This window comes from Bos javanicus, chromosome 12 (assembly GCF_032452875.1).
Source record: "Bos javanicus breed banteng chromosome 12, ARS-OSU_banteng_1.0, whole genome shotgun sequence".
In the NCBI taxonomy this organism is placed as follows: domain Eukaryota; kingdom Metazoa; phylum Chordata; class Mammalia; order Artiodactyla; family Bovidae; genus Bos; species Bos javanicus.
In genome coordinates this window covers 19,428,349-19,448,464 of record NC_083879.1, presented here as the reverse complement: position 1 = coordinate 19,448,464, position 20,116 = coordinate 19,428,349, and the positions used below count along the sequence as shown (strand labels likewise).

At 43.5% G+C, this 20,116-nt stretch overlaps 1 protein-coding gene across 2 annotated transcripts in view; it reads left to right on the top strand.

Annotated features, from left to right (window-relative positions):
• Nucleotides 1-2,215: 2,215 nt before the first annotated feature.
• The window catches only part of KPNA3 (karyopherin subunit alpha 3), a 97,958-nt gene continuing 80,057 nt past the window's right edge, over nt 2,216-20,116 (top strand). Inside the window, exon 1 of one of the 2 annotated variants that reach the window (XM_061434646.1) lies at nt 2,216-2,459. In XM_061434646.1, the coding sequence (XP_061290630.1) occupies nt 2,391-2,459 (69 nt within the window). In that variant the 5' untranslated portion in view covers nt 2,216-2,390. The other variant, XM_061434647.1, reaches the window with a different exon arrangement.

Here is a 20,116-nt window from a genome sequence, read left to right as displayed (position 1 = left end):
GAAAGTGAAAAGTGAAAGTGAAGTCGCTCAGTCATGTCTGACTCTTAGCAACCCCATGGACTGCAGCCTACCAGGCTCCTCCGTCCATGGGATTTTCCAGGCAAGAGTACTGGAGTGGGGTGCCATTGCCTTCTCTGCTCAGGTTCTCTAAGTCTCCTTTATTTTGAAAGAGTATCTTCTTCAATCTTTGCATGGTTATATTTCTCCAAACCTTTGAATGACCTCAGTGTCAAATGTTGCTTGTATCTGCCAGAGATTCTGAAACTAAATTATTTCACATACATTCAAAGAAGGGCACCTGCTCCAGAAAGCAACTATTAGTGTTATGGATTCAAATTTCCCTTAATCAATTCCTATGATGACTCTAAAGGGAGATACTAGACTAGAGAGTCTATGGATCAGGGCTCAACTACTTCTTGAATGCTGATATTATGTATGGTGGTGAAGCAGAGGTATTCAGTTCAGTTCAGTTGCTCAGTCGTGTCCAACTCTTTGTGACCCCATGAATTGCAGCACACCAGGCCTCCCTGTCCATCACTAACTCCTGGAGTTCACTCAAACTCACGTCCATCGAGTTGGTGATGCCATCCAACCATCTCATCCTCTGTCGTCCCCTTCTCCTCCTGTCCCCAATCTCTCCCAGCATCAGAGTCTTTTCCAATGAGTCAACTCTTCGCATGAGGTGGCCAAAGTACTGGAGTTTCAGCTTTAGCATTGTTCCTTCCAGAAAAATATCTATTTCTGCTTTATTGACTATGCCAAAGCCTTTGACTGTGTGGATCACAATAAACTGTGGAAAATTCTGAAAGAGATGGGAATACCAGACCACCTGACCCTCCTCTTGAGAAACCTGTATGCAGGTCAGGAAGCAACAGTTAGAACTGGACATGGAACAACAGACTGGTTCCAAATAGGAAAAGGAGTACGTCAAGGCTGTATATTGTCATCCTGCTTATTTAACTTCTATGCAGAGTACATCATGAGAAATGCTTGGCTGGAAGAAGCACAAGCTGGAATCAAGATTGCCAGGAGAAATATCAATAGCCTCAGATATGCAGATGACACTACCCTTATGGCAGAAAGTGAAGAGGAATTAAAAAGCCTCTTGATGAAAGGGAAAGAGGAGAGTGAAAAAGTTGGCTTAAAACTCAACATTCATGGCATCTGGTCCCATCACTTCATGGGAAATAGATGGGGAAACAGTGGAAACAGTGTCAGACTTTATTTTTTGGGCTCCAAAACCACTGCAGATGGTGATTGCAGCCATGAAATTAAAAGACGCTTACTCCTTGGAAGGAAAGTTATGAGATATTGGGGATACATAAATACAGGAACTGCCAGGGTGGAGGTTGCAGAACGGGGCCTGGGACGATGGTGAAAAAACAGACGCTAGAGGGCTAATCAGTTCAAGTAATTATTGGTTATTCATGACGTGCCAGGCACTGTATTAACAGACGGCTTCAGCAGTAGACCCACGACTGTCGCTACTTTTATTGCGCTAATTCCGATGCGGCAAACCAGGTAACACACACACATAAACACACATATAACATACATATGTATGTGTAATATGGAGATAAATGCTAATTATAAAACCAAAGCAGAGCAAGGGAACAGCAAGTGAAGGTGGGTGCTGTCGTAAGTGACCCCGGCCAAACAAGCAAAGGAGCAAAGCAGGAACCGTGGATCCGTTTCTAATTTTCTTGGAAGCCTCCTTCGAAGCCCCGCCCCCTCCCTCCCAATAAGCCAAGAGCAGTCTCCGGGGAAGCTCCTCCCACGCTCCCGCCCAGAGGCGGTCTTGGGGGCGGAGCCCCGCGCCCAGGCTCTCCAAGCGCCCCGCGCAGAAAGCCGCGCGCTTAGGGTTCCCGGCATTCTCTGGGTGCTTTTACAGGCTTAGAAAATTACCGCCGCCGAAGAATGGCATGCTGGGAACTGTAGTTTCCGGCCGCAGCCTCGCGTCTGAACGGGCAGTAAAAAGCCGCCAAGTGTGGCTCCATTCGTGGCACAGGACTGGCAGCTCCGAAGGGTTGTAGGAAGGGCTCTCTGGAGGGTGAAAGAGTGGGAGGGGAGATCACCCCGAGAACCGTCAGGCAAGTCCAGCTGGCTGAGCATCCAGGCCGGAGGCCGTCACGTGACTCCAGCCCCCTCCGGCGCCCGCGGCTCTCTTCAGCGCCGTTCCCGCCCCGCCCCGCCCCTCGCGTCCATCGGCCCGAGCTTCCCCCGGCGCTGCTGCCACCTCGCGCTCGGAGGCGTCACGGAACGTGCTCGCCTCTCCCCCTCCCCCGCCCTTCCCCACTCCCGCCCTCCCCCACCTACCCCTCCCTCGCCAAGACTCGCCGCCGCCGCCGCCGCAGCCGCAGGAGTAGCCGCCGCCAGAGCCGCGCGCAGCCATGGCCGAGAACCCCGGCTTGGAGAACCACCGCATCAAGAGCTTCAAGAATAAGGGCCGAGATGTGGAGGTGAGTGTGCTTCCGCGGCGGGGGGGCCCGCCCGGGTCGCCCGCCCGGTCGCGCCGGCCCTGAGGCGGCGGGGAGGGGCGGGGGGCCGGCGCGACCGGGCTGGTTCTCGCCGGCCCGCGGTGTGTCGGAGTTGGCCGCCGCCTCCCGTCCCTGCGGCCGAGGGGCCGGGCGGTGGGAGGCGGGCCGGGCTGCAGCCGCCACTGGCGGCTGCCCGGTGCGGAGACCGGGAAATGCCGGGGTTTTCGGCCCCGTCACGCGGGCGCGGCCTGCTGTCGGCGAGGAAGAGGTGTGGAGCTGAGGCGGGGTCTGCGGGCCGGGGCCTCGCGCGCCGGGGATGCTGCGGCCGCGGTCTTTCGACCGCCGCTCTGAGGGGGCGGCGCGGCTCTCGCCCGGCTCGCGGTGCAGTCTCCCGCCCGGCACGGCCCCCTCAGAGCCTCCGGCGCTGCCGCACATGGAGCCTCGGCTCCGCCGGTCCCCGCGCCTACCTTCGGCGAGCCGGGCCCAGGCGGGCGGTGGCGGCCCGCAGAGGGGGGTGGGGACCAGCTGGGTAACCGACTTGTTTGAGGGTGGCGGGTGGGGGAGGGTAGGATGCGCCAGGACCATTTTCTTAAAACCCGGTGCGGTTCCCCGGAGCAATCGTGCTGAGCTTCTTCCAGTTCGTACTCTCGTTAACCGCTGGCATTTGGAGCATGCCGAAGGTGGACAATAGTTTCCCGTCTATTGTGTGGAGGGCTTTGGAAGAGACGTTGTTCCGACCTCCGATCCCAGGACCTGTTTTCTTAGCCTTTTCTTGTAGCGGAGGGGGTGTGCATAGAAGGATCATTCCTTTGATACGTTGTACTGAAATAAAGAGGCTTGGAGGGCCTCTTGCTGTAAGCTGGTAGAATGTCCAAGTGGTTGCAAAACTGTAAACATTCATCGCGGTCACTCAGTTCGTTGCTACTCAGCATGTTGCCATTGTCTCATTAAGGTGACATTAGCAGGTACTGTTTGCAAACTCGGCTTCTGCAGGCAGCGCTAGAGGTCTCTCTGCAGCTACTGAACGCTGTGTAGTGTGGTGCACAAACTTCCCTGGGACTCTGACCTCTGGATTTGCTAGGGGGAAGGTGTTTCAGGTCCACAGCCTCCTTTTCTAATACCAGGTGACACAATTTGTAGTTTTGTCATTCTTGCTCAGAGGCCAGAGCGACTTAAGAAAGTGTGCATTTTATCCTGTCTTAAAGAGAGAAGGTGGTGGTGGTGGGGACACGCCATTCAACGTTCTGTTTTGTAGAAAAACAGAAAACTCAGGCTATTTTTCGGAGCTGCCAAATTAAATACTAATTAGGAAATACCGTGGAATTCCCATTTGACTGAGACAAATAAAGGTCATCTATGTCTGTCGTGGTCATGATTAAGCTTCTTTTATGAGAAATACTTTTAAGCAAAAGTGAAAGTTAGGAATAGCAACAAGAAATTTGGGGACTGCCTCTGATTTTTGGTCCACTTGATGATAGGAGTTAATTTTGAACTTTTCCCATCAGTATTTGTTCTTGAAGCTTACACCAGTTATAGAGCAAAGCTTAATGTAGTTTGAAACATTCCGGTATTGTTTGGTATTGTTTGTATCGAAGTAATTAACAATCTTTCCGCTTTTGGGTGTTGGTGCAGGTTTTTGTCTTTTTTTTTTTTTTTTTGCCTCTGTTGTGTTCTGGGAACTCAGTGATAACCTAGAAAGGACTCCTGCACATAACAGGCACACGGTAAATGGCTGCTGATGATCAGACTGTGACCACTAACTTCTCAATTCGTGAAAAAGATGCCTGGTTGCTAACTAAGCCTTCCAGCCTGAAAGTATTGATCACAGCATTACGATTCCCAGGATACAGGAAGGAAGCTAAGGCATGAAGTAGCAGACATTGAAAGGGTAGTTCCACATGGCAGGCACTTTACTAAGAGCTTCATTGATAACCGCTTTTAGTTCTTAGGACAACTTTGTGAGCAAGGTGTAGCATTATCCCCACTTCACAGAAGGAAAGTACTTAAGATGACGAAGCTCAAGACTGCTTGTGCAGGCTGCACAAGGTCATGGAGTGGGTATGAGCGTTCATTCATTGTCTGTTGGGTATATAAGGTTGCTTAGTCTGTACCTCAAGGAGTTTACTTTGACAGTTCAGCAGGAGTGTAGGGAAGTAAACCGATCACTACAGTGCAGTAACATCAGTAAGTGTATGCTGAGAACGCGTGAGGAGATCCTGACTTGGAGCTGAGCAGTCAAGGGAGATGTTCTGTTGATTCCTAGTGGATGGATGGGAGTGAGTAGATCCTGAAGGATGCAGTAAAGTTGGCCTGGGAGAGGGAGAGGGCAAGGAAGGGGCGTTTCAGACGTCAGGGAGCAGTAACTGAAGAGTCCCAAGAATGTAGGGCTCTTCAGTTACCATTGTAGCTGGACTGCTAAGAGAGAGGGATGCTAGAAATGTGACTAAAGGGTGATCTGGGGTCAGATCTGCTCAAGTGCCTTTATTGTGGAATTTGGTACAACTGACACTAGACACCTTATCTAGTTTAGTCTTATCCTTTTTAGAAACTATTACCCTAGAAACTTAGGTTGCAACTTAGCTCTGTGACTAAATAGTAGTGATTATCAGTCTGTTTAAAAAACAGTGAAATATACTTTGATGAGCTATTAATCATTCCTATCTTTTCTCCTACAGAATAGATAAAAGATAAAACATTATAGATTATATAGCCAGCCAATACACAAGTTAAGATGCTAGGTGCAAGAATAAAACACATATTTTCTTAAAAAAAAAAAAAAAAAGTGTGGAGTTATGCCAGGGAATTGTGACTAGGGAGGAGGTTGAAGAACGCAGTTTCATAGTCATTCAATTGGGAATGGCTTCATAGACGAAAGATTGGGGAATTTTATAGAACGGATGTGCTAAACTTGCACTGGACACACAAGGAATTAGTGAATAAAGATCTGGGTGAAAAAAAGAAAAGTTAGATAAAGGAGGGAAGAGATGGGACTTTAAGGTTGCCTGTCGGAGCAGGCAATGGCACCCCACTCCAGTACTCTTGCCTGGAAAATCCCATGGACGGAGGAGCCTGGTAGGCTGAAGTCCATGGGGTCGCTAAGAGTCGGACATGACTGAGCGACTTCCCTTTCACTTTTCACTTTCACGCATTGGAGAAGGAAATGGCAACCCACTCCAGTGTTCTTGCCTGGAGAATCCCAGGGATGGGGGAGCCTGGTGGGCTGCCGTCTATGGGGTTGCACAGAGTCGGACACGACTGAAGCGACTTAGAAGTAGCAGTAGTGGTTTGAGAATATTTTTGTGGCAAAAAGTTGTTGATACGAAACTTCTTGATAAGGAAATCTGAAGAAATTTCAGAGTAGGGTTAGGAGGTGTAACATGATAACGGCCTGGAAAAAGGGCAGAGATAACTAGAATAAATTTTGGAGGAAAGGTACTGTTACCCATATGTATGGAGGAATTTGCCAAAAAATTAAGATCGGGGATGGTCCTAACATGGAATGAAGATTTGAACCTCCTCCCCTTCCTTTCTCTTCTTTGTAAAGCTCGGTGGAGAGAGAGGAGATAAAGGTTATCCTGAGCTTTATAGATGGAAGTCGGGGAGGGAAGGTCAGCAGTTCAAGGCTTGAGTGGGGGGAATGGATTTTGTATCTAAAACTAGGAAATACATAATGAATTCCATTTAGTGAATACTTATAAATCAGACTTGCAGGTAATTGCCACCTGGGTCAAATGTTCACTTCAAGGATGTGATATTTTAATCTGTGACAGAAACGAATGATTATTTAAAAATTCTTAACATTTATTGAATGCTTACAGTGTACCTGTTCAGTTCAGTTCAGTCGCTCAGTCGTGTCCGACTCTTTGCAACCCCATGAATCGCAGCACAACAGGCCTCCCTGTCCATCACCAACTCCCGGAGTTCACCCAGACTCACGTCCATCGAGTCGGTGATGCCATCCAGCCATCTCATCCTCTGTCGTCCCCTTCTCCTCCTGCCCTCAATCCCTCCCAGCATCAGAGTCTTTTCCAATGCGTCAACTCTTCGCCTGAGGTGGCCAAAGTACTGGAGTTTCAGCTTTAGCATCATTCCTTCCAAAGAACACCCAGGGCTGATCTCCTTCAGAATGGACTGGTTGGATCTCCTTGCAGTCCAAGGGACTCTCAAGAGTCTTCTCCAACACCACAGTTCAAAAGCATCAATTCTTCGGCACTCAGCTTTCTTCACAGTCCAACTCTCACATCCATACGTGACCACTGGAAAAACCATAGCCTTGACTAAACGGACCTTTGTTGGCAAAGTAATGTCTCTGCTTTTGAATATGCTATGTAGGTTGGTCATAACTTTCTTTCCAAGGAGTACCTGTACCAAGTATCAATTCTTTATATGCATTATTTAGTCTTATGAAGTATGTATGTATTATTATCCAAGGAAGCTTGAGGCTTAACAGTTCTCAAGTAGTTAGCCCCAGGGCCTTGGATGGTTTATGTGACTGTGTGCAACTCTTTGTGACCCCATGCACTGTAGCCCACCAGGTTACTCTGTCCATGGGCTTTTCCAGGCAGGAATACTGGAGTGGCTTGCCATTTTCTTCTCCGGGGACAGTCCCAATCCAGGGACCACTGCGCTTCAGGCAGAACCTAAACTTATAATGAAGCCATGTGACACTAAAGCCATAACTCTTGCTTACCGTGCTTTACTGTCTCTTCACTGAGTAGAACCTAAGACATGACTTGTATGATGCACATCTGAAGGTTAATAAATGGGGAAAATAATTAGGAAATCTTAACTATACCAGAGAAATCCCTGTTCTTCCCAACCCAGGGATCAAACCCAGGCCTCCCACATTGCAGGCTGAGTCTTTACCAGCTCCAGCTTTACCAGAGCCACAAAGGAAGCCCGAGAATACTGGAGTGGGTAGCCTATCCCTTCTCCAGGGGATCTTCCTGACCCGGGAATCAAACCAGGTTCTCCTGCATTGCAGCAGATATTTACCAGCTGATCTATCAGGGAAGTCCTTTTCATTATTTTAAAACCTTGCTAATAAATTTTTTTGACATTCAATTTATCATTTTGGTTTATTTACCTTTTATTTTTTTTAACTCTTGCAAAGTTTGCCTATAGTAAGAAGCCAGTTTGTTGGTTTCACTGAAAAATAGTAACTCATGTTCTTGGCCTTACCACTTAAACTTTAGGCTTCTGTTTCTTTTGTTTGTTTTAAAATAATTTTTTAATTGGAGGATAATCACTTTAAAATGTTGTATTGGTTTCTGCCATACATCACCATGAATCAGCCATAGGCATACGTGTGTCCCTTCCCTCTTGAACCTCCCTCTCACCCCATCCCATCCTTCTAAGTTGTCACAGAGCACCAGGTTTGAGCGCCCTGCATCATACAGCAAATTCCTTCCTGCTATCTGTTTTACGTCTCATAACGTATATATTTCAATGCTGCTGTTGGTTTGTCCCCCCTCTCCTTCCCACACTGGGTCCACAAATCTGTCTCTGTGTCTGCGTCTCCGTGGCTGCCCTGCAGATAGGTTCATCAGTACCATCTTTCTAGATCCCACATATATGTATCTGTGATATTTGTTTTTCTCTTTCTGATTTCACTCTGTATAATAGGCTGTAGGTTCAGCCGCCTCAATAGAATTTACTCAAATGTGTTCCTTTTTATGGCTGAGCAATAGTCCATTGTATACATGTACCACAACTTCTTTATCCATTTATTTGTTGATGGACATCAATCTAGGCTGCTTCCATGTCCTAGCTATTGTAAATAGTACTGCAGTGAACATTGGGGTACATGTGTCTTTTTCAGTTATGGTTTCCTCAGGGAATATACCAGTAGTGGGATTGTTAGGTCTTATGGTAGTTTTATTCCTGTTTTTTTTTTTTTTTCAGGAATCCCCATACTGTTCTCCATAGTCGCTGTATCAATTTACATTCCCACCAACAGTGCAAGAGGGTTCCCTTTCCTCCACACCGTCTCCAGCATTTATTGTTTGTAGATTTTTTGATGATGGCCATTCTGATTGGTGTGAGGTGATACCACATTATAGTTTTGATTTATATTTCTTTAATAATGAGTGATGTGGAGCATCTTTTCATGTGTTTATTAGCCATCTGTATGTCTTCTTTGGAGAAATGTCTGTTTAGGTCTTCTACCCACTTTTTAATTGGGTTGTTTGTTTTTCTGGTATTGAGCTGCATAAGCTGCTTATACCTTTTAGAAATTAATCCTTTGTTAGTTGTTTCATTTGCTGCTGTTTTCTCCCGTTTTGAGGGTTGTCTTTTCACCTTGTTTAGTTCCTTTGCTGTGCAAAAGCTTTTAAGTTTAACTAGGTCCTATTTGTTTATTTTTGTTTTTATTTCCATTATTCTAGGAGGTGGGTTATACAGAATCTTGCTGTGGTTTATATCAAGGAGCGTACTGCATATGTTTCCTCTAGAGTTTGATAGTTTGTTTATTTAACCGGAGAATAATTGCTTTACAATGTTGCATTGGTTTCTGTCACACAACAGTGTTAATCAGCTATAAATATACATGTATCCTTTCCTTCTTGACCCTCCTTCCTTGGCTTCAGTTTTTAATATTAGGGCTAAATAAATATTTTCTTATCCTCAAATTTAACTAGCACTAATAAACTTGTTTCTTTCCTTGAAACCTCTATTGGCAAGAGACATACCTGCCTAACTGTTCAAGCTTAAAATCCTTATCCTCGACTTTGATTCCCTTCTTCCTTGCCTTCACTTATCTGTTAGTCGTCTGACGAGCCCTCATATTTTTGTCTTTGTTTTCAGTCTTAACACTCTGCCCTAGTGTCGGCCGCTGTCGTCGTCACCTACACAGCTGTGGCAGTGCCCAGGTTCCCCTGGGTCTTCCCTCCCCGGTGTAGCTTATGGATTGATCTTTCTGAAGTCTTTCTGTAGCACTTTTCTGGCAATTCATCCCATTGCATTCAGGATAAAATTTAAAGTCCTTAGTATGCTACACTTAATTTTACAAAAAATCGTGCCTTTTCTACCTTACCTACCACTTCTTATACTTCCTATACATTTTGTACATTTGTATACATTGCTGTATACTTGCTTTTGCTGTCTGTTTAGTGGGGCTCACTCTGACCAACTCTTTCTTCACTCAGACTCCTCCATACTGTGATACACCAAGATTGCAGTTCCTCCAGATATCATTATAGTTCAAAAAAAACCCTTCAGCAATTCTCCACAGGGTCTTTCTTGACCAGTAATATACTTAGTACTATTATTCTCTATTTTTTTCCTTCCCTCTAGTGCTTTTCTCTGAGTTTTCCTTTACGTCTTTAGTATAGACTGCTGTGACGTACAACAAATTCTCTTGTGTGTATAACAGCTGTTAAAGTGGTGTCTGTCAAGAAGCCCACTGAGTCTAGGGACCTTAGGTTATGACTGGTCATTTATTGACTAGCATGGACAATTTATTTAATAAGCACTCTTTAAGAAAGATTAGATAATATAGTTGGGAGTGAAAAGTACAGTCTAAGATATTAATAATTTCTTTTATTATTGACTTTATGGCATTAATACTGTTGTCTGACCCTCCATTGACAGTCTGTTCTACTATATTTCTGTAATGTAAACTAGTTCATATTTGAATGTTAAAGAGGAATGATGTTAGTTCATGCAAAATTCATGTAGGCTAATACTTGATTTTTACCAGCACATGAACAGTTTAGCCCTCCCAAATAACAGGAGTTGAACACAAGTAGTTGAAGTACAGAAACAGTTGAACATAGCAAGCCCAGGAGTATGCCTGTTGGCTCCCATGAAATGTGTGTTCTGTCTTAAAGGTGCTTATTGTTCTAACTGTCTTGGTGTATTTCCCTCTTTCTTTCTAATTTTGCAGAACATGAAGTTTTTCAGAACTCTATATGTCCTATAGCAGATACACTATAATACACTATAATTATCTTTTCTTGAATTCACTCTCTGGACATATAACCTCTCCTGGTCCTTCTGCCTCATTGATTATTCTTTTCGGGTCATCTTTGCCAACTCTTCTTTCTACCCAGAGTATATGCATGTCTTGAAGTTCTGTCCATAACTCGCTTCTCTATGGACTTTTTCTTGTCCACATCAGAAGTTGCCTTAGTTTTAACCACCATTTCATTGTGGGGAGTTTAAATCTGTTTTAATAATCTACTGGAAATTAATCATATGAGCATCACATCAGCTTCTTAAGCTCAAAGTGTTTAAAGCCTTTGCTTTTTTCTTTTTTCTGTTTATGGCATCATCACTCTCACCGTGACCTGAACTTGAAATTTGAGAGCTTTCCTGGACTCCTTCCTCATCTTCTACGTTCAGTCAGATGCCAGTCATGTAGCTTGATTCTCTGCTGTCTCAGGATTTGGGCCCTGCCTCTATTCCCCTGCCTCCAGCCTACTTTCAGCCTTGTTACTTCGCATCTAGCAGTTTAAAAGTTGCTTACAAAGTGGGGTTCTTGCTTCAATTCACGAGGCTTTTCAGTGAGCCTGACACCTGATTATTTCTCCAGGTTCTGTGTCCGTTCCTCACCCCCCCAGCCCCACGCCTTTAAGCTCTGGCAGCACTGAGCTGCTTATGCGTAATCTGGACTCCTGCCCTCCCCTGCTTGCCCTGCTATTTCTATTCTAAGGGCTAGCCTGCTGACTGGAGTCTCCTTCCCTGCCTCCTGTTGCCTGGCTAATTCCCACCCCTCCTAAATACTCATCTCTTCTGAGAGGTCTTTCTGAATCTCCCTCCATCCTCCAAGGTTGTTAGCAACCTTTCTTCCCTACTGTGCTTGGAAAATTTTTTTTTTGTTTTTACTTTTTTAATGTTTTTATTATGTTTTATTTGTTTCACCTCTGTGTACCTCCATTGCATTGGTTGGAACAAAATAAACATTAAAATGTCTCCTGAATGAGAACATTCATTGTAATTTTCCTAAAGTATGTTTTCTTTTTTTTAACTGAAGCGTTCAATCTTACTTCCCCACAAAAGCCCAAACTTTTCATTTGATAGGTTAACTCCAATACTGTGGCCACCTGATGTGAAGAACCAACTCACTGGAAAAGACCCTGATGCTGGGAAAGATTGAAGGAGGGAGGAGAGGGGGACGACGGAGGATGAGATGGTTGGATGGCATTACTGACGCGATGGAAATGAGTTTGAGCAGGCTTCAGGAGTTGATGATGGACAGGGAGGCCTGGCGTGCTGCAGTCCCTGGGGTCGCAAAGAGTCAGACATGACTGAGCGACTGATCTGATGTGAAAAAATATTGAGAGATTAAGACACATGCATAGTAGAATTTTCTTATACATCAGACATGATAATTTATAATTTATTCCCAAAGACTTTGGCTACTTCTCTAAAAGATAATGCATTCTTAAATAAATAGCACATCACCCTGACACAGTTAATCATTTCCTGATAATGGCTAATGTAATCCGCATTTAAATTTCCCCAGTTGTCCTTTAATTTTTTAAAAAAAACATTTGGTTGTTAGAACCATGATTATACAAGATCTGATCACATTTGGTTATGTCTCTTAAGTCTCTTTTAATCTAGAACAGGCATCTCCCACTGTGCTTTTCATACATAATATAAAATTTACCATTAATATATATACACATAAATATAAAATTTATTGTTTATATATACATAATATAAAGTTAACCAATTTAGTGTACCTTCTGTGGCATTAGGTACATGTACATTGTTGTATAACCTTTCCCACTGTCCATCTCCAGGACTTTTCATCTTCCTCAACTGGAACTCTGTCTCCGTTAAACAGTAACTGAAATTTCCCCTCTCTCCACTCTCTGGCAACATCTCTTCTGTCTTTATGAATTTGACTGTTTTAGGAACCTCGTATAAGTAGAATCATATAACATTTCTCCTTTTGTGACTAGCTTATTTCACTTGGCATAATGTCTTCAGGTTGATCCATGTTGCAGCATGTGTCAAAATATCCTTCCTTTTTATGACTGATTAGTATTCCATTATATGGACACACCACATTTTGCAACATTTATCCACTGATGGATTCTTGGATTGCGTTTATTTTTCCGCTGTTTTTCCCCACCATTAAAAAAAAAATGGCTTTAATTTGGTGAAGGAAGAAAATCAGATCCATTTTCTTATATTTAGTCAAACCACATGAAATTGCCATTTTTACAGTTTGAAGCTGCCAAGTATCATCAAATTCCTATGGTTCAGCTTATTAGGCTGTCCTAATTACTGGCCACAGTGGGCCCCTCCCACAAGCTACAACTGTCTAGGAGCAACTTTAGTGAGGCCATTCAGCCAACCTTCAGCGGAGTGGTGGTCATCAGGCAGAGAGTAAGGCACATATATTTAGGCTTGGAGAAGCTGTGAGAATAAGTCAAGTTCACACAGTTAGTGGAGAAACTGGAACATGAACACACAGCGTTTGGTTCCATGATATCTGAACCATGGTATACATGTGTCTCTAGCCAGTCACATGTATCTAGCCGTGAAGATACCCCATGTCCAAGGTAAGAGAAACCCAAGTAAGACGGTGGGTGTTGTGAGAGGGCATCAGAGGGTGGATACACTGAAACCATAATCAAAGAAAACTAGTCAGTCTAATAACACGGACCACAGCCTTGTCTAACTCAGTGAAACAGCCATGCCCATGGGGCCGCCCAAGATGGGCGGGTCATGGTGGAGAGGTCTGGCAGAATGTGGTCCACTGGAAAAGGGAATGGCAAACCACTTCAGTATTCTTGCTTTGAGAACCCCATGAACAGTATGAAAAGGCAAAATGATAGGATACTGAAAGAGGAACTCCCCAGGTCAGTAGGTGCCCAATATGCTACTGGAGATCAGTGGAGAAATAACTCCAGAAAGAATGAAGAGACGGAGCCAAAGCAAAAACAGTACCCAGCTGTGGATGTGACTGGTGATAGAAGCAAGGTCCGATGCTGTAAAGAGCAATATTGCATAGGAACCTGGAATGTTAGGTCCATCAATCAAGGCAAATTGGAAGTGGTCAAACAGGAGATGGCAAGAGTGAACGTCGACATTCTAGAAATCAGCGAACTAAAATGGACTGGAATGGGTGAATTTAACTCAGATGACCATTACATCTACTACTGCGGGCAGGAATCCCTTAGAAGAAATAGAGTAGCCATCATGGTCGGCAAAAGAGTCCGAAATGCAGTACTTGGATGCAATCTCAAAAACGACAGAATGATCTCTCTTCGTTTCCAAGGCAAACCATTCACTATCACAATAATCCAAGTCTATGCCCCAACCAGTAACGCTGAAAAAGCTGAAGTTGAACGGTTCTATGAAGACCTACAAGACTTCCTTTTAGAACTAACACCCAAAAAAGATGTCCTTTTCATTATAGGGGACTGGAATGCAAAGGTAGGAGGTCAAGAAACACCTGGAGTAACAGGCAAATTTGGCCTTGGAATACAGAATGAAGCAGGGCAAAGGCTAATAGAGTTTTGCCAAGAGAATGCACTGGTCATAGCAAACACCCTTCCAACAACAGAAGAGAAGACTCTGCATGTGGACATCACCAGATGGTCAATACCGAAATCAGATTGATTATATTCTTTGCAGCCAAAGATGGAGAAGCTCTATACAGTCAGCAAAAACAAGACTGGGAGCTGACTGTGGCTCAGATCATGAACTCCTTATTGCCAAATTCAGACTTAAATTGAAGAAAGTAGGGAAAACTACTAGACCATTCAGGTATGACCTAAATCAAATCCCTTATGATTTATACAGTGGAAGTGAGAAATAGATTTAAGGGACTAGATCTGATAGAGTACCCAATGAACTATGGATGGAGGTTCGTGACGTTGTAGAGGAGACAGGGATCAAGACATCCCCGTGGAAAAGAAATGCAGAAAAGCAAAATGGCTGTCTGGGGAGGCCTTACAAATAGCTGTGAAAATAAGAGAAGCGAAAAGCAAAGGAGAAAAGGAAAGATATAAGCATCTGAATGCAGAGTTACAAAGAATAGCAAGGAGAGGTAAGAAAGCCTTCCTCAGCCATCAATGCAAAGAAATAGAGGAAAACAACAGAATGGGAAAGACTAGAGATCTCTTCAAGAAAATTAGAGATACCAAGGGAACATTTCATGCAAAGATGGGCTCGATAAAGGACAGAAATGGTATGGACCTAACAGAAGCAGAAGATGTTAAGAAGAGGTGGCAAGAATACACAGAAGAACTGTACAAAAAAGATCTTCACAACCCAGATAATCACGATAGTGTGATCACTCACCTAGAGCCAGACACCCTGGAATGTGAAGTCAGGTGGGCCTTAGGAAGCATCACTACGAACAAAGCTAGTGGAGGTGATGGAATTCCAGTTGAGCTATTTCAAACCCTGAAAGATGATGCTGTGAAAGTGCTGCACTCAATATGCCAGCAAATTTTGGAAAACTCAGCAGTGGCCACAGGAGTGGAAAAGGTCAGTTTTCATTCCAATCCCAAAGAAAGGCAATGCCAAAGAATGCTCAAACTACCACACGATTGCTCTCATCTCACACGCTAGTGAAATAATGCTCAAAATTCTCAAAGCCAGGCTTCAGCAATACGTGAACTGTGAACTTCCAGATGTTCAAGCTGGTTTTAGAAAAGACAGAGGAACCAGAGATCAAATTGCCAACATCTGCTGGATCATAGTAAAAGGAAGAGAGTTCCAGGAAAACATCTATTCCTGCTTTATTGACTATGCCAAAGCCTTTGTGTGGATCACAGTAAACTGGAAAATTGTGAAAGAGATGGGAATACCAGACCACCTGACCCTCCTCTTGAGAAACCTGTATGCAGGTCAGGAGGCAACAGTTAGAACTGGACATGGAACAACAGACTGGTTCCAAATAGGAAAAGGAGTACGTCAAGGCTGTATATCGTCACCCTGCTTATTTAACTTCTCTGCAGAGTACATCATGAGAAACGCTGGACTGGAAGAAGCACAAGCTGGAATCAAGATTACCGGAAGAAATATCAATAACCTCAGATATGCAGATGACACCACCCTTATGGCACAAAGTGAAGAGGAACTAAAGAGCCTCTTGATGAAAGAGGAGAGTGAAAAAGTTGGCTTAAAGCTTAACATTCAGAAAAGTAAGATCATGGCATCTGGTCCCATCACTTCATGGGAAATAGATGGGGAAACAGTGTCAGACTTTATTTTTGGGGGCTCCAGAATCACTGCAGATGGTGATTGCAGTCATGAAATTAAAAGATGCTTACTCCTTGGAAGGAAAGTTGTGATCAGCTTAGCATATTAAAAAGCAGAGACATTACTTTGCCAACCAAGGTCCGTCTAGTCAAGGCTATGGTTTTTCCAGTAGTCATGTATGGATGTGAGAGTTGGACTGTGAAGAAAGCTGAGCACCGAAGAATTGATGCTTTTGAACTGTGGTGTTGGAGAAGACTCTTGAGAGTCCCTTGGACTGCAAGGAGATCCAACCAGTCCATCCTAAAGGAGATCAGCCCTGGGTGTTCTTTGGAAGGAATGATGCTGAAGCTGAAACTCCAGTACTTTGGCCACCTCTTATGAAGAGTTAACTCATTGAAAAAGACCCTGATGCTGGGAGGGATTGGGAGCAGGAGGAGAAGGGGACGACAGAGAATGAGATGGCTGGATGGCATCACTGACTTGATGGATGTGAGTCTCAGTGAACTCCGGGAGTTGGTGATGGACAGGGAGGCCTGGCGTGGCTGTGATTCATGGGGTTGCAAGGAGTCGGACACGACTGAGCGACTGAACTGAACTACTGAGTATGTCTTTCTTTGTGGTGTTGATTAACTTGTTTTTCTTATTTCTTACTACCCTCTGAGTTTTCTGGAAACTGGAGGTTAGTTTTAAAGGCTTAAATATCTTTAAGCATTCTTGATTTTAAAAAACTCGTCAGTTGGTGATGCTGCGTTATATATCCCAATAGTGATGTTAGACTGATCAGGTAGTTCGGATGATAATGAGTAGTTTTATGTTATTATGTCAGAGTTACCATAATTGGCGAGAAGAATTTTAGTTGTTTGGGTGAAATATGATAAAGACTTGAATGTCATTTGAAATGAAAACGTCTCCTGACTTTTTGGGTAGTAAAGGAGTTAGAAAATGTATCTAGAGAATCTCACTTCAAGGTCAGTGATATTCTTTTTCCATGATGACAGCACTCCTACATTCACTTTTTTTTTTTCTTCTTAATATAAGGTTTGGCTGTATTCTCATTTCCAAGTCTCTGTTCCTTTACTTTGAAAGTAAAACAGTATTAAATAGTTAAGGACAATGTAGCTATCCTTTGTGGTAGTTTTGCCATTAAGAAAAAAATTGTCACAGCTTAGGATACCAACATAAACAATTAAAACATGGTAGAATAAATCATGACTATATTTACTTGGAATTAATCATTCCAAACTGTTGAGTTTTAGGGGTTATGAGTTTTTTTTTTTTTTTTTTTTTTCCTTAGAAAAGTTTTTTTTGGCTGTATTGAGTGGCACGTAGGATCTTAGTTCCCTGACCAGAAATTGAACCCCGTGCCCCCTTCATTGGAAACTCTTGAGTCTTAACCACTGGAGCGCCAGGAAAGTCCGAATTCTATTTCTTTACATGCCAGGTTTTTTGTTTTTTTTTTTAAATACTGGTGTTTCTAAAAATGTTCTATGCATGAAATTCTAGGCAAGTTCGGTTTGGTAGGAGAGACTGGCATCTAAGTATATATATACCTAGTGTGCAGTGTAAGTTCTGTGATACAGGTACAAAATTTGCAAAGTACTATGAGAGCATGGAGAAAGGGAATGACTTTATCTGGGGAAATTGAGTAAGGTTACGCAGAAGATCACTCTTGAGCTAAGTCTTGGAGGAGGAATTTGCCAAGACGTAAAGAAAAATAACATGAATAACAGTGATTACATCATAAAGTGTTAAAAGCATGGCACGTTCAAGCACCAGTTGGTTTGGTGCTCTTACATCTATTCCCCCTTCTGGAAACAACATTCTGATTTCACCTTTGAAGCTACTCTTCTTTCATTGGATACCTCTTGGTGGAAGTTTTAATCGAAAGCTCCTGCTTCCTTTGGTTAATTAAAGTGTTTCACTCTTTCTGGATAACACAAAATTAGCCAATCATATGCTATCCCCTGGCATGTCTGGTACTGGAACCTAAGTGATTTATCCTAGTGAAAGTATTGTGAAGAAATCTTCCATTAATTCCTGCCACCTACATCTTTGGAGGTGCTTTCATCCTGATTTGTTCATAGATCTCATTTTTTAGCTTTTCCTTTGGTTCTTTGAATTTTTCTATATTTTTCCAGTAACTTCTCTTCTGTCTTTTTGCTTCTCTTTTATATCTTAAATTAACTGAAGTTGTTTTTTTTTTTATTGTTCGTAACATATCTAATTTAAGGCGATGACTGTCCTGGTTTGGTTAAGACTGAGGGAGTTCTCAGGACACGGGACTTTCAGCGTTGAGACCAGGAAAGTCCTGGGCAAACCGTAACAGATTGGGTACTCTAACTGAAACAGTTTAGGAGTAGGGATAAGGAGTTTCGGGAGTCAAACATTGTTCAGATGGAAATAGTCAGTATGTAGTTGAGAATCACCTGTGCAGAACTAGCTTGCTTCACTTATTTCAGTCAGCAGTTATCTGAATTCTGAACTGTGAGGGATAAAACGATGAAAATATTGATCATGAAGTATTGTTGAGCATTTACTGTGTACAGGGGACTCTGCTTGTAAGAATAATCGTAAATAACCCTCACAAGATTGCCATTATACAGATGAAGAAAACGAGTTAAGTCATTCATTTAAGAAGATACAACTAGGATGAGGCAGAGCTTGCGTTCAGTTTTAGATTTCCTAACTGAAAATCCTGTGCCCCTTAATGACCATTCTCCTACTTTGCCTCAGGGTCCCTGCTCAAGGAGACTAGAACGGAAACTGTAAAAGCAAACAAATGATTAAAATGAAGTTAAATGGAGAATACACTGGGCACACAGGGGACGAGTGTGCGTGAGTCAGAAGAGGCTTCATGGAGATGGCTGCTTAAGCTGAAGCTAGAAACGTGTGTAGTTATTTGGTAGTAAATCTTGGGTGGTCCTGAAAGTAATAGACAGCATCATATGCTCTGGGGAACTAAACTCATTTAGTATTTCTTACAGGTGGAGTGATTAGAAAGCTGGAAAAGATAGGCTGGGGCCAGATTGTGAAAAAGGCTTCCCTGGTGACTCAGTGGTACAATCCGCCTGCTAGTGCCAAAGACCCAGGTTTATCCCTGGGTGGGGAAGATCCCCTGGAGAAGCAACCCACTCCAGTATTCTTGCCTGGGAAATTCCATGGACAGAGGAGCTTGGTGGGCTACAGTCCGTGGGGTCGCAAGAGTTGGTCGTGGCTTAGGGACTAACAACAGCAAGATTGTGAGAAGGCTTTATTGTGGGGAAAATTTTACATGGGGTGGTGAGTTTTGTGCATTGAGAAGGATTGCTTTATTTGTACCATAGGAGATGGATTGGTGAGAATGAGAAGAGAGCTTGGAAGGAATAGGTAGAGAACTCTCAGGGGTCTCAGAGAAGGATTGTCTGACTGATAGCACTGGCATTGGGTGGCAAAGGCAGGAAGTTGTCGGGACTATTTACCTTCTAGAAGAGAGGTTAGTAAACTTTTTCTGTGAAGGGCCATAATGTTGTTAAAAGCCTAAATACTTTGGGCTTTGAGTGCCGTGATGTTTATGTCACAAGCGTTCAACTCTGCTGTGAGCATGGAAGCAGCCATAGACGATAGGGAAACAAAGCTTATTTACAAAATCGAGTGGAGGGCTGATTTGGCTCACAGGCCCTAGTTTGCCTACCCTCTATTCTAGGACGATGTGGCAAAAATTTGGAAAATAATTCAAATGGTGATTAGAGTGTTTAAGATAATGTATTAATATATATGGGCTCATAGGGATAAGAAGAAAAGAGGACTTGAAGCCAAGAACCCCAGGAACCACATCATTTTAGAGTACTAGTGAAATTGCCACTGAAGAATGAGTCTGCAAGAGACTTCCAGCAAAGTGTGGCATCAGAACTTTAGGGGACAGGAGTCTCCTGAAGGAAGGATATCAGTTGCAGTATTAAATGCTGCAGAGGACAGGTATGATGAGGACCTGAAATAAGCTGTTCATTGTCACTGGAGACTAGTTACTAAGTGGAAAACTCCGAGAGTGGTGGAGGCTGGGAGCTGAATTATAATAGGGTGAGAAGTGAGTTAGAGATGCAGTAGTTAAAATCAGTCAGTAGAAACTCAATTTAAGAAGCTTGGTGCTCATGGGAAGGAGGGACCACAGGTCATCTTGAGGAGTCAGTATGGGAAAAGAATTATTTTTGTTGTTTCTCAGTTTTTGAGAAGTGTGGGATTGGCTACTGTTTGTAGGCTAAATGGAAGAAACCAGAGCAAAAGAGATTTAGGGACCTAACTAGCTAGAAAAGGAATAAATGATTGAGTCTGGCATACTGGGGAGCTATTAGGAGGTGAAGTAATAGATACAAACTGTGGTTAGGTTTGGAAGGGCTCTCAGTTGGAAAGGACTTGGAGAACTAGAGCTAGAAGTGAGCGTGGGCTGCAGTAGGGCGGAACAGATTATGGCTGATGGCCTGTGTTTTCTTTGA